Source organism: Lathamus discolor, chromosome 4, assembly GCF_037157495.1.
Source record: "Lathamus discolor isolate bLatDis1 chromosome 4, bLatDis1.hap1, whole genome shotgun sequence".
NCBI lineage: Eukaryota > Metazoa > Chordata > Aves > Psittaciformes > Psittacidae > Lathamus > Lathamus discolor.
The window spans coordinates 61246013-61258767 of NC_088887.1; the positions used below are offsets into that span (position 1 = coordinate 61246013).

The 12755-nt window shown below is 42.9% G+C and overlaps 1 protein-coding gene across 6 annotated transcripts in view; it reads left to right on the top strand.

The window, feature by feature from the left end:
- Positions 1–12755, top strand: part of NPAS2 (neuronal PAS domain protein 2) — a 106015-nt gene that overhangs the window by 57581 nt on the left and 35679 nt on the right. For all 6 annotated transcript variants that reach the window (XM_065677697.1, XM_065677699.1, XM_065677694.1 and 3 more), the window contains exons 4-6: positions 2352–2443; positions 5705–5794; positions 11775–11895. In XM_065677697.1, the coding sequence (XP_065533769.1) occupies positions 2352–2443; positions 5705–5794; positions 11775–11895 (303 nt within the window). The remainder of the gene's footprint in view (positions 1–2351; positions 2444–5704; positions 5795–11774; positions 11896–12755) is intronic.

A 12755-nucleotide genomic window follows, 5' to 3' on the forward strand; every position in this document is an offset into this window, starting at 1 on the left:
GCTCCCTTACTCTGCCTCTGTGAGGAAAAGGCTCTGGTGAGTGACCAAGGGGAACATCCCTGGTCCCACAAAGCAGAAAGGGGTCTCACGAGCCAATGTACTGCATCGCCTAGCTCACCTTTGCTCATCCAGCACCACACAGAGCTCACTGGAGAGCTCTGGGTGAAACGGAAGAGACCATAAAAATGCTTACATAATGACTCCCAACATAATGGAGTCACCAGTGTCAAACTTACTGAGGAAATAATTATAGTGGTTCTGTTGTTAGAGCACAGGTTTGCCTTAAATGAATTTTTTGCCACAGACAAGATGTTTTCATGCAGGAGGGCATGACTAGGACATCTCAAAGTTTAATAATTGTATATACCTATTAAAAAGTGACAGTAATAACATATGGGGTTTTTTACTCTGCCCAAGGCAGAGTAAAGGAGAATGTGAACATGCTCAATCGTAAAGCCAAGCAAAGAACAATCACACAAGATCTGAATAACCGTAGATAAGTGTAGCTGATAGCCCAAATGATTTACTGCAAAAGGCACTTCATTTCTGGAAGAGCTACTAGGTAAAAGAAAGCTAGCAGTCACAAATCCTTGCACAGTAATTGGGTCAAAATGTGACTGGGTTTTGTGCACTTGCTAAAAAAAGCAAATGTTATCTATTTTTAAACCAGATTAGTAGTCACACAATACAATACAAAGCATCAGCGTTTTAAAATGTTATCTTCAGCGTACTTTGGATCTGATTCATTCAATCATATTTCCCTTTCATTTAGTAGGTTAAACCAAGATTTTAGTCATAACAGAAGAGGAGGTCAGTTTTCAGTTGTTTTTTTTTAGTTCATAAACAGCCTCCTTATTCTTAATCCACAGAATCTCCCAAATCTCAAGTAATTCTTTTAACAGTTGCTGTTTCATGTATATCAACTTTTCCAAGCTATGGATCTGCTGAAAGTATGCTGTATTCTGAAACTATATAATAAAAATCTGTCAGGCTGATCTCTCTTTTTCCTTAGTCTGGTTTTGAACCTCCATGTAGGATCATGGGGGCTCTGGAAAGCCGCCATGCTATCCATGACAGCCCCCAGCAGTGCAGAAAGCGAGTTGAACAAGCTGGTAGAAGCAGGCAGCTGCATTTCCACTAAATAAATAAAGCCTGAACGGAGGCTTTGATTTCTTTCTAGGCAATGATATGCACAGGCACTGCTATAAATTTGCTGCCTTTAATATCATTTAGCCATTTGCATTTATCTGTCCAGTTTGCCTATGTTCTTCAAATGGGGAGTGTTGCATACTGTCCTGAAAGTGTTAATCGGTAGGATTAATTAGCAGGCAGCACCACAAGAAGACAGGCAGTGCTCAGCATCCCCTCACTACTAGAGCTGAATAAGGGAGGACTCTTGGGCAAGCCGAGAGAGAAGTGAACAAAACCTGTTCATGTCTCTAAATTTCAAGATCTGTTGCCCATAACCCTGTCTTACTTGGGTATAGATAATGTGAGTGGTTGTTTTTGAAGGAAATGGCTCACCATGGTGCATCCGGTTACCCCCAGTATGGCTCCCAGTTTGAGTATGAAGCTGTGACTTGTTACCCCAGTGTGCCTCTACCCTCCATGGAAAGCCCTCAGGGAACGAGCACCCTCGGGCTGCTGTGGGGCTGAGACTGGCCAACAGCAGGACAAAACCCCATGGTGTCTGACAGCACAGGAGGCCTTCTCCTCCGGATGGAGTTTGGGATGAGATGCTGGTCCTCCATTCCCTCTCCTATGCTGCTATACACTGTGGGGCTGGCAGTAGGCATGGGAGAGAGTGGGGGCAGTAGCATCAGTGTAAGGCTGCTGCAAACACTCATGTTTCACACACATTTTGGAGAGCAGAGCAATAGCTCTGCTGTTTGGGGTCACAGCCCCCTGGGGCTGTTCCAAAGGAGTTTTCTTGCTGCTCTCTATTTGGCAGAGAAGCTGTAGGCTGAACCCTAGCTGTCTGGCACCCTAATTTTGAAGCCATAAATTGTAAGTATCAATTTGACACGTGCTAATCTTTGCCTTGATTTTACTTTCATGCAAAGTGGTTTTATCTTTAGATCAATAACCAAGGCTGCTTGAGGCCAACGGCTATGAGAATACAGACTCCCACTGAAGTCAGTTCAAGTTGAGCTGCGTAAAACATGAGGAAAACATTTCAAGATTAGGCCCAGTTTAGATAGCCATTACTGTCTCTGTATGTAAACCCATGCTTGAAAACTGCAATTTGTTGAACATGAAGATGATTTCTATATTTTCATAGCAACTCATATATAGTCTTACAAGACACAAGTTTCTTTGAATTTAAAAAATTCAAATTTTTATTTGTCTAGAAGTCTCAGCACAGACGGAGATTTCTGAAATTCAGCAGGACTGGAAGCCTTCATTTCTCAGCAACGAAGAATTCACCCAGCTGATGTTGGAGGTGAACATGCATATATACTGTTCCTAATTTTGTCTAGCAGTCACGGAAATGCTCATGCATGTAGAATAAAATGTCATCTGCCGTTCCGAAAGAGGAGGTGTCAGGTATTGCTGTATTTGACTGTCCAGCAGAGCTATCTCTCGGGCAAGGGATTAGAGTCCCTACACCTTTTCACTCTCAACAGCACCATCGCACCGTGCTGCCGCAGCCCTCAACACTGCACAGGGACTCCCAAGAAATGCATGCCAGTGGAGGGATTCAAATCAGAGGTTACATTTTAGTTTTACAATCAGAGGTGAGGAAAAGGGCACACAGCAGTTTTTTCTCCTGTTCTTGGAAGGCATTATTATTACCTAATATTTATGCAAGACTAGCACCTGAAAAGCAGCAGTGTCGCATCCCTCTACTGCTAGGTGCTGTACAAGCAGATAAAACCTGACAGCTACTCTTGGTTTGATACAGTTAATACTTCCACTCTAATGCTTTTCAAGGCCCTTATCAAACACTTTTCATTCTAACAGGGAACAGGGTTATTTTGCAATGATAGTTTTTAAATTACTTTTAAATTATACCATAGGTGCTTTTAATGCTAGCTGGGATTTGAAGAGAGGTGACTCAATGGCATTTATGTAGGTTCAAGATGAAATGCAAATGAGCTGCTAAAATGCATTTTTCTCTCTCAATAACAGCTAGAACCTTCTTTAGCAAGGATCTTCTCCCGTACTAAACACATGGAGGTTGCACGGTCCCACAGTGTCCTTTGAGAACAGGCTTCTCTTCCTCCCACAAACAATGTGAATGTGGGATGTGATCAGGCTCTGGCAGCAGACAAGGAGGAGTGCAGAGGAGCAACTTCACCCACCGGGGGTGGCACACAGCCAGGGCATATTGCGGCCCCCAGAGCTGGCAGTCCCTTGGCCACTGTAGTTTTCTGTGATGAGACTCCCCTGGTCCAGTGTTACGAGATGCCTTGTTTTCATCGCACTGAAAACCACCCATTCCCATCTCAGTGTGCAGGAACTTCACATACATAACTCCTTCAGCCTGCACTGAAATATTTCCTTCAGATAGCAGTAAATTGGCAGTTGTCTTGACTGGCTGGGCCTTTGTTGATTCTACTTGTATGCCACACAATTTTAGATTAAAACAATCGCTTTTAGTTTCCCAGCCTATAAATCACCTTCATGGTACTGTGATTTTCCATGCCCTTCAAGATAACATTGGGTATTGGGATGTCCTGTTGAGCTAGCTGTTCATCATTCTCTGCTTTTTTGCCTTTCTATTAATCTTATTTTATTAACATTTGGACAAGACCGCTTGAAGTTTTTCCCATCCTGTTATTAAAAGATGGGACGGGCTTTTTCAAGCACTAATTCAAAAGAATCAGAGCGTAATTGACTGCGGTGCTACATCAGCTTTCTTGAAAACGGCCTTTTCTTATCCCATTGAAAAGGCTGTCATCAAATTACATACAAGTAGGTACTAGGCTCTGTTTGTTCATGTAGGACTGTTGCAGTAGTTAAATCTTCGAAGGGGGGTATGCCCTCTTAATGTTGGAAGGACCAGTTGTGAGTAAATAAAAGTAGAATTTGTATGCATGCATTAACTTGATTTTACCACAGAATTGTGATGTGAGTCACTTTGTGCAATTTGCATTGGATATGAAATAAAGACTTGATTTGAAAAAAAAAAATCCAATAACGTTCACCATAGTAACATGCACAATCCAGCTGCCTTGTAAACCCTCTGTTCTCTTCTATGGGTTAACAGCTATCCTGCTTTTTTAGAAAACAGCTTGAACCTACTACACGAAAGAAAAACATATTCTCTGCACTTAGATTAACAAAATCAAACTAACTGTAGGAGCTGGAGGGTTTTCAGAGATGCTAAACACACTCTTCTACTGGGGTATAAGTTATTGACCTGCTTTTCAAAGGACTGTAGCACCAGCAGATTCCCATTGACTTAAACAGTTGTGGGTGCTCAGCATTCTCTGGAAAGAGGAACATATGTTTGTGTCTTTATTCAAGGCTTTGTGTTTTCCTTTTTTTTTCCTTTTTGAAAAACAATTAGCATTTTCCAGTGCTCTCAGAATTCTTTTCCTTATTGAAGTCAGCGGGAGGGAAGGATGTGCTGCAGCTCACAGGAGCAACTGCTAGTCTGGCTTGGAGGCATGCCTGGGTCTGCAGTAAGGTTTTGTAACACCATAGCACCCTGATCAGGCTCTTTGCAGTACCTCTATCTCCTGAACAGGTATCGCCTCTGGAGTATAGTCAAACCCTGCTCTGATTCAGTTGTACTTGCCATGCCCATACTGCTCAAATCCTGCAGGCAACACTGACTACAGATAACCAGTGAACTGACAGGAAGGACCCAGACCTGATCCACTTGAAGGCTTTGGGAGCTTCACTAATGACTATTTCATTACAACAGGAAGGTTTTAATATATTCCCTGAGCACCTACTACTGAACCTTAATTTTGTGGGGGAGGTCTGCTCATGGTAGGTTGCTGTAGATCTGGAAATCTACATAGATTTAACTTTGAGCAGCATTTAGGTCAAAACTTTGCAACTCAGACTAAAGAAGAAACCAATTTTGAAGGTTAAATTGCTCCTGTGCAGAGGATGAGAATAAGTCTGATATTCCCCATCAGTGCTAGGAGTGAAGGAGCTTACTGCAAGGTGGGACTGAAGAAGAAACTGCAGAAGGGTGGAATGAGTAATCTAATACCATGACCTTTAAAATAAATCACTCAATTAAAACTCAGGCTAAGGATTATTTGATCATTTGCATTGCTTTTACTTACATGAAAGCCCAGCAATATACAATGTTACATTAATACAAACTGAGATTTATGGGGTTTGCAGAGAAGTACCATTTTGAGATAGGGCCGCATCCTTTCATCATCCTTTGATATTTACACAGAGCTCAAATGTTCATTTTAATAACTTCCAAGGGATCCAGTCTTAGTCATTTTGCATTATTAAAATGTGTGATTAATTTAAAAACTGAGACATGAAATATTCCTGTGAGCCCTTTGTTGCTTCAATAGTAGGTTTTACTAGACTACAAAGAGTGCTGTAAAAGTTAAATCAGACTGTAAAATCAGAGAATTACTGTTCTGCAACTTGAGATAACGTTCCTACAACTCGATAACAATACGGTGCTGAAGTCAAGCTGGGTTGATCAACACACAATGAGATGCCTTGTTTACACTGCTCATTCCTATTAAAGCATTCTCCACTTGTCTGTTTTCCTTAGGCATTAGATGGTTTCATTATAGCAGTAACCACTGGTGGAAGCATCATCTATGTGTCTGACAGCATCACACCTCTTCTAGGGCATTTACCGGTGAGTAATGCTGTCATTGGCTTTTCTACTACACACCATAGGATCACGCCCTGTGTTTTTAGAAACAGATGTAAAAGGGTGGTGGTGGGGTGTTGTTTTCCTGAAAATGCACGGGGAGGCTTTATCCCTGCATTATGGTGGCTGCTGCTGTTGATCGGCTCTGTTCTTTCTCTATCTGATTCATACCCTTCAGGTTTTTGTTGCTATGAGGCACTTTGGCTTGAATGGAAAAAGCTCTGCAGGAATACTCTGGACAAGGAAGAGACAGGGTGACCTGGCTGATCTTTTCCATCTCTAAGCTAGCAGAGAATAGCACCAGTGCTGCTGGCAGCCTGGCAAGGAGCTTGTTAAGGGCCTTATCCTGCTCCCAGGGTGGTAAAGGACAAAAACCCCATTGAATTCAGACCTAGACAGGGGCTGCTGCAAAGCTCTTCCTGCAGCTCTGCTGTGCTTTCCCAAGGGGAGCACACCTTGCTCCAAGGAGGAGCTGGTGCTTGGGTCCAGCACATACAGCTTGTTTTATCTGCCGGCTGCTGGGTCTCACTGTGGGAGACACTCCTGTGTGTGCTAGCTTGGGCTAGAGAAGCAAGGGAGACGGACTGCTCCAAAACGTGCTCCTGTTGCTAAGGCTGCTCTAGGAGAAATGGCATAATAATTACGGATTAATCCTCACACTCATTTTTAGCAGCTTGGTCTCAAATAAATACATGCCCAGGAGAAAAAAATAGCTGCCAAATCATTATTGTACCACCCCCCACCATGTTCTTAGGAAAATTGCAATTCTTTTTCTCTCATTTACTTCTTCGCCAAATACATGTTATGTTTTCCACCCAGACAAATGTATTTCACACACGCAACCTTGCTGTAATATGAACAAAAATTATTTTCTTCTGAGACGAAAGGAACTTGATGAAAGGAGGCAGCTCCTGGTAAATGCAAGAATATTGCTATGCAACAACAGATTGAACCGAATCTATTTCAGTTTTCTCTAATCCACAATGGTTGAGAAAACCGGTAGCTGACTGTTTTCTGACATTTGCCTTCACTTCAAAGGCTGAGAGAACCCTGTCCGGCATTCAGGGTCTTCATACACTCATCGATTTCTGTGGAATCTATTTGTCTTTCATGGTTTGGGGTTTCACTGCTATCCCTTCTAAATATTGATTCTTACTGGAGATGGTCAATCTGCTGTGGGGAAGTATTCATTTTCAGGAACTGACGTTTCAGACCCTCTGCCTAAAACCTTAAGCCCAGGGTGAACATGGATGGGTTCAGGTTCATAATTCCTGAGCGGGATGATCACAAACTAAATTGGTTTTCCCTCCTGAAGTCATGCCTTGTGTGATAACCTTGCACGGTATCCAGCTCAAAATGAGGACAGAGATGGGCATTATTTTTTAGTTGCAGCACATAGCAACCCAAGCCAGGGACCAACCTGCTGGGGCTGGAGGTGGAGCAGAAGTTCCCGCAGACCTTATCAGAGCTGATGGAATGATGATGGTTAAAAACTGCTCCACCAGCACATGCCTGCAGAATGACTGGGTGCATCCGCGAAACTGCAACTGAGCAAGTAATAAAGGCTTCTGCCTGCCAAAGGTTGGCATATCACTATGGCCATGGGTAGTTAGGTGCACACGGGGATTGTAGTCCCATGCTGCCCTTTCCAGATGTCGTTTTTTAAGTTTTAAAACCAATCAGAGTGCTGTCTGGAGAATCTGTGTGGCTCTTTTTGTGTACTTCCAGGATCTATTTGTAAGCTAACTGCAGTCATGTTTGAGGGACAAAATACCAATTCTTTCTTCTCTGGGGCTGCAAGGGGAAGAAGTGCTCTGCAAATCTTCTGCTTTGAGTACTGAAAGGAAAGCAAAACTGGGCAGAATGTGGAGTAGGGCTCTCTGAGGGACCCTATCAAGAAATCTGATGCATTTTCTTTCATTAAAATCATAAAAGACTCTGGTGCTGAGAACAAATATGCCCAACTCTCTTTAATACAGTTTCCCTAAGTTCCATGGAACATTTTCAAACACAAATTTCTTCTGTTGTAATTCTAAATTGTTTGTTTTTACAAGAGCTGGAGGCTAGTCTTAGGGTCGGTTGATGTAAAGAGAGGTTTAGGTTTAGGAAGATTGACTACAGTTGAGGTGAAGTGAGCTTCTGGAAATCTGGTCACAACTCACAGCATTTACCAGTCGGAGGGTCCTCCCTGTCCCTTCTTGCCTGCTTTGCTGAGTGCAGCAGTTAAACACAGGCAGAAGAGTGACTTATTTCTACGCTACAGGAGGAGATATGGTTTTCTCATAGACATTGCTTGCCCGTGGACTCAGACAGAAGGTGCTGCATGAGCTCACAGACTGGGAGGGTGGTGTCCATCTCACCCAGCTTTAGTCCCGTAGCCAAGGTGTCCGCACTCAGCTCCTGCCTATATGGTGGTCCACAAGGGTTGGACTATAGTTAAACATCAGGGTGGAAAAATCCAGGCCATAGCACCTTATAGTGTACAAAAGCTATATATGCTGTGTTGCTGCTACAGGGTAGCAATGGGCATCACTGCAGGTTATACAGGTTGCTAGAGGGGCCAAATCCCAGTGCACAATAGCACAGCTATCTTTCTTTTGGGGGTTGATGGGAAAAAAGCCTGTATCATTTGCAACCCTCCACCTTTCCATTCCCGTAATGACTGTGGTTGCTGAGTTTCCTTGCTTTTTTCCCTCAAAGTGGGGATAACTCATCATATTTCCTCCTTACCGCCTCCCAAAAGCGTGAGGAAGGAGCTCCATTTTGGAGTACAGTTGTTTTGTTGAAACTGCACACATATTTTATCTCTGCATCAAATGATTGCTGAACTTGGTGTACTGTATTTAGAATGGACCAGTATCTACGTATGCAAAGGTATTGTTTCTTTCCTGCCATAGCTACCAGGGGCAAATACTCAGAAGTTCATGTTAGCAGGATCCATTGATTTGAAGGTGCAGAGTAGATTCCAAGCTTAGCTTGGCAGCATAAATATGCATTAACATAGTTCATCTAACCACTCTACCCACAGCCGCTGTAATTTATCCGCTTTGCCTGCCTCATTCTGTAGTGCTTTGTGGCTGTGCCTGCCAGCAGGGCAGGACTGCCCACTGCAGAATAATTAGAATAATTAGACAAAGCTGCAAACTGTTCCTCTCCAACTGATGCATTTTTGTCTGTGATGATCAAATCTTGTCCATCTCTGCAGTCACCTTTTTGCTGTGTCACCAGATGACTGCTGTTTGGGTCTGGTGCAGAATTAACTCTGAATAGCTTCCCTGGCATTTCCTACAGCTCCAGCGAGACTGGAATGTTTGTTTCGTTCTCTCTGTTTGACCTGTTGATATATTCTTGATTGACATACGGATTCAAGAATATTGTTGGAGTCTTGATACATACAGCATCCAGACATTCTGTTCCGTGTGCTGCTTTACAGGTGTGCCTTACCTGCCCAAGAGGCAAGAGCTGTGAAACGCAGTAAGAAGTAGAAAAGATGGCACTTCTAACAGCAAAGATGCAAACCGAACATTACATTCTGAATATGGTCCACAATGGCAGCAAAAACATAAAAGCCAGAGCTCACAAATCAATGAATGAGCTGGTGCTCAGGGCACGAGGTTGCTTTAAGGGATATGCGGAACAGAAGTCTCCTGCAACTCCAACTGTAGGTGTAGTCACAGGCCTCTGCAGCTACTACCTTGAACAGAAAAGACACTGCAGAACTGGTAATAGGTTTTTAATCGGAGCCTGGTCACAGTATGGAAACAAAAGGTGGTACATCCTTGGGTCAATGAAGAAGCAATAGTGAGTTCGAGGAGAGGTGGCACTCACATCTAGTACTCCTGCAGTTACTGCTGAGTGAATGGGAGATTAATTAACCTCCATGAGACTTGTGGGAAACTGGTGTATAAGTATTATCTACCATTCACAGGTTGAAAGGGAATGAGAGATAAAAATTCCTGTTCTGAGACTGTACCAAAAGCCTTGAACAGGACTCACCACTGTAGTTTCCCATGAGATGCTTTTTCTTCATATGCCACAAACTGTATGAACAATGTACTTCATTTTGTATAAATATATATATATAAATATACATATATATGTAAAATAAATATGTGTATGTCTAGAAAATAGATATAGATTACATAAATATAATTTATGAGATCTGCTTTTCTAAAGAGAAGGACTTTTGCGGGTGTACTGAAGGTACGCCTAAAGGGGACCTACAAGCAGTCTGGAGAGGGACTTTTTAGAAGGGCATGTAGGGATAGGACAAGGGGGAATGGCTTTAAGCTGGTGGCATAGGGTAGATTTTGATCAGATATTAGGAAAGAGTTCTTCACTGTGAGGGTGCTGAGGCACTGGCACAGGTTGCCCAGAGAAGCTGTGGCTGTCTCATCCCTGGCAGTGTTCAAGGCCAGGCTGGAGAGGGCTTTGAGCAGCCTGGTCTAGTGGAAGGTGTCCCTGCCCATGGCAGGGGGTTGGAACTGGATGAGCTTTAAGGTCTCTTCCAACCCAAACCATTCGATGATTCTATGCGTGTATATTTATACATATTTATACATACGTATATAAGCTTAATCACATACTGTATCAGTAGGATGCATATTAATAAGGTATACACTAAAGTCACAATAATTTTCAAGTATTCTTAACAAAAGGAATATTCAAGTGTAACAAGCACATGTAATAAATACTTTAAACTGAATAATCTAAAGTGAAATATTTTCACATCAAGGTAAGTGTATAAAGCATAGCACTCTGATTTTCAAAGTATATTTGATACAGTTCATCACTCTAAACAGGAATTCCATTCAGAACAGCAGGCATGGTGGAAAGGAGAGGGAAACCAAAGTGCAATCTTACATAAATACATAGGTAAATTATTGTGATTAATAACTTGCCAGTCTCATACAGGGCTAACACATTTTCAACATGACTGTACAGTCTGATAGGAGCTGCTCTGATGGCACATGAAGCTGTGTCAGTGTGCCAGCTCAGCCTGAAGTAGTCATAAGTGGGATGGATGTAAGACAATGCTATTCGAGGGTCACTTTGTCTCACGACTTCCTTCCAGATATGCCCTTCTAGTGTTAGGTTAGTTAGTATGCTGAACACAGTGAGACCTTCCTCTTGGCAACCCTGTGACAGACTCTTTGTTTTCTCCACCCTGGGCCAGCCATGGCCTTTCGCAGAAGCCCATCTCCTCTTTCCATTCCCAAGTCTCAGTGCATAGATTTCAGATGGGTTCAGGTTTATGCAAGCTAACCATGGGGCTGGAGACACCCAGGCATTCAGCTGACGGCTGGCCAGAGGGCTTGTGCCAATGGCATTGTGAAGTCCCCCTCCCTGGGGACAAATTACTGCTGCTGCAAAGCAGATGTCCAGAGTGGGGAGTCCCCTTCCCCCTGCTCCCACCTGCCAGGATGCTGGAAGTGGGGACCAATGGCTGCTGCTTCAAGGGCACTTCCCAGAAGCTGAGAGGGCTCCCTAAGGGAAGGACTGGATCTGGAACTGATCCAGCTCTTAGGTCCAGTGGCCCAAAGTGACCCCCCCTGCTCCTGCTAGTCAGGGTTTGCCAAGGAGAGCGCAAGCTCCAGGGATCCACGACAGGCCTGTGCATGGAGCTAGTGAGCACTATGGGGAGCCAGGTACCCATTCTCCAGCTCACTCCCAGGTTTCATTATTTAATTGTATGGATATACCTGGTGCATCTGATGGTCTCTGATAAACATTAGAGGAGCATCGCTGAGTGCTGAGAATTAAGCTGAGAACTGGCCCACAGAGAAGTGGCTGCTCTGTTTGCCCAGCAGTTTTCTCTGTTTTAGACTTTGTCAGGAGTCCCTGGAAATCAGTGGGAAAGCTCCAGTCGATTGCCAGAGGCTTCGTATCCACATTGCTGTGCATCTCTGCAAGCGTTGCTCGTTGTGATATTTCTGGTATTCTCAAAGGTCCTTTTTCCTTGCAGTGTGATGTCTTGGATCAGAACTTGCTAAATTTCCTCCCAGAACAAGAACATTCAGAAATTTATAAGATGTTATCTTCTTGTATGCTTATGACGGATTCTGCCTCATCAGACTACCTAAAAAGTAAGTTTTATTTTATCTTTCAAGTAAATGAAAAAGCAGGGGCAGGATAAAAATTTTCTCTCAGAAAGAGTTTCTTATGTGATGTGCCATATAAAACTTAGGTTCATAGCCTTTTAAAAAGATCTTGCCACCTGTAATGACCCTTTGGTTCTATTTTTAAATGAAACTCATCGCCTTTATTTTACTAGGCTAAGACTACTTGCAGTTATGTTAATTATTGAATATCGTATCTTTTGAGACAGCTGAGGAAAATAGGTTAGCTGATGGAAACTGAGAGTTTGTGTGAGACAAATCACATCTTAATTGATATTTCAGTCTGTTCAAGTAAGATGCTGTTCAGAGGTATGCTAATGTGGCATACCTTTGGTTTGCATTCTAGTTGAAAAGTATCTGTAAAATCATTGTAATTATTTTCAAATGAAATCTGGTTTTCTTAAAAACACTTTTATCTGCCTCATCCCTATTCACTTTAGGAGGTAAGATATAGGAAACCTGAAAACACATGCTAATGTAAGACTAACAGCTGCTTAATCTACTGTATATACAAAACCTGCAGCTGATCACTAATATGCCAAAGTTAATTTAATAGATATTTTGAGGTAATTAGGCATAGTTTTCCAACAGAAGATGTAGAGCAGCTGTGAGTCATGAGAAGCCTAAATAGAAAATAATGCTACAAATGAAGGATCTGGTTCTCCCCTTTGCTACACCAATGCTATGGCAGTGGTGGAGGTGGTGTAAGAGAAGGGCAAGCTATCCACAAAGACTGTCCCTGAGCTGTGGGCAGACGTGTGCAGAGCCCTGAAGAACCTGCACCCATGCAAACTGGTTCCTTGTAGATGTTAGTCCTGCCATGTATA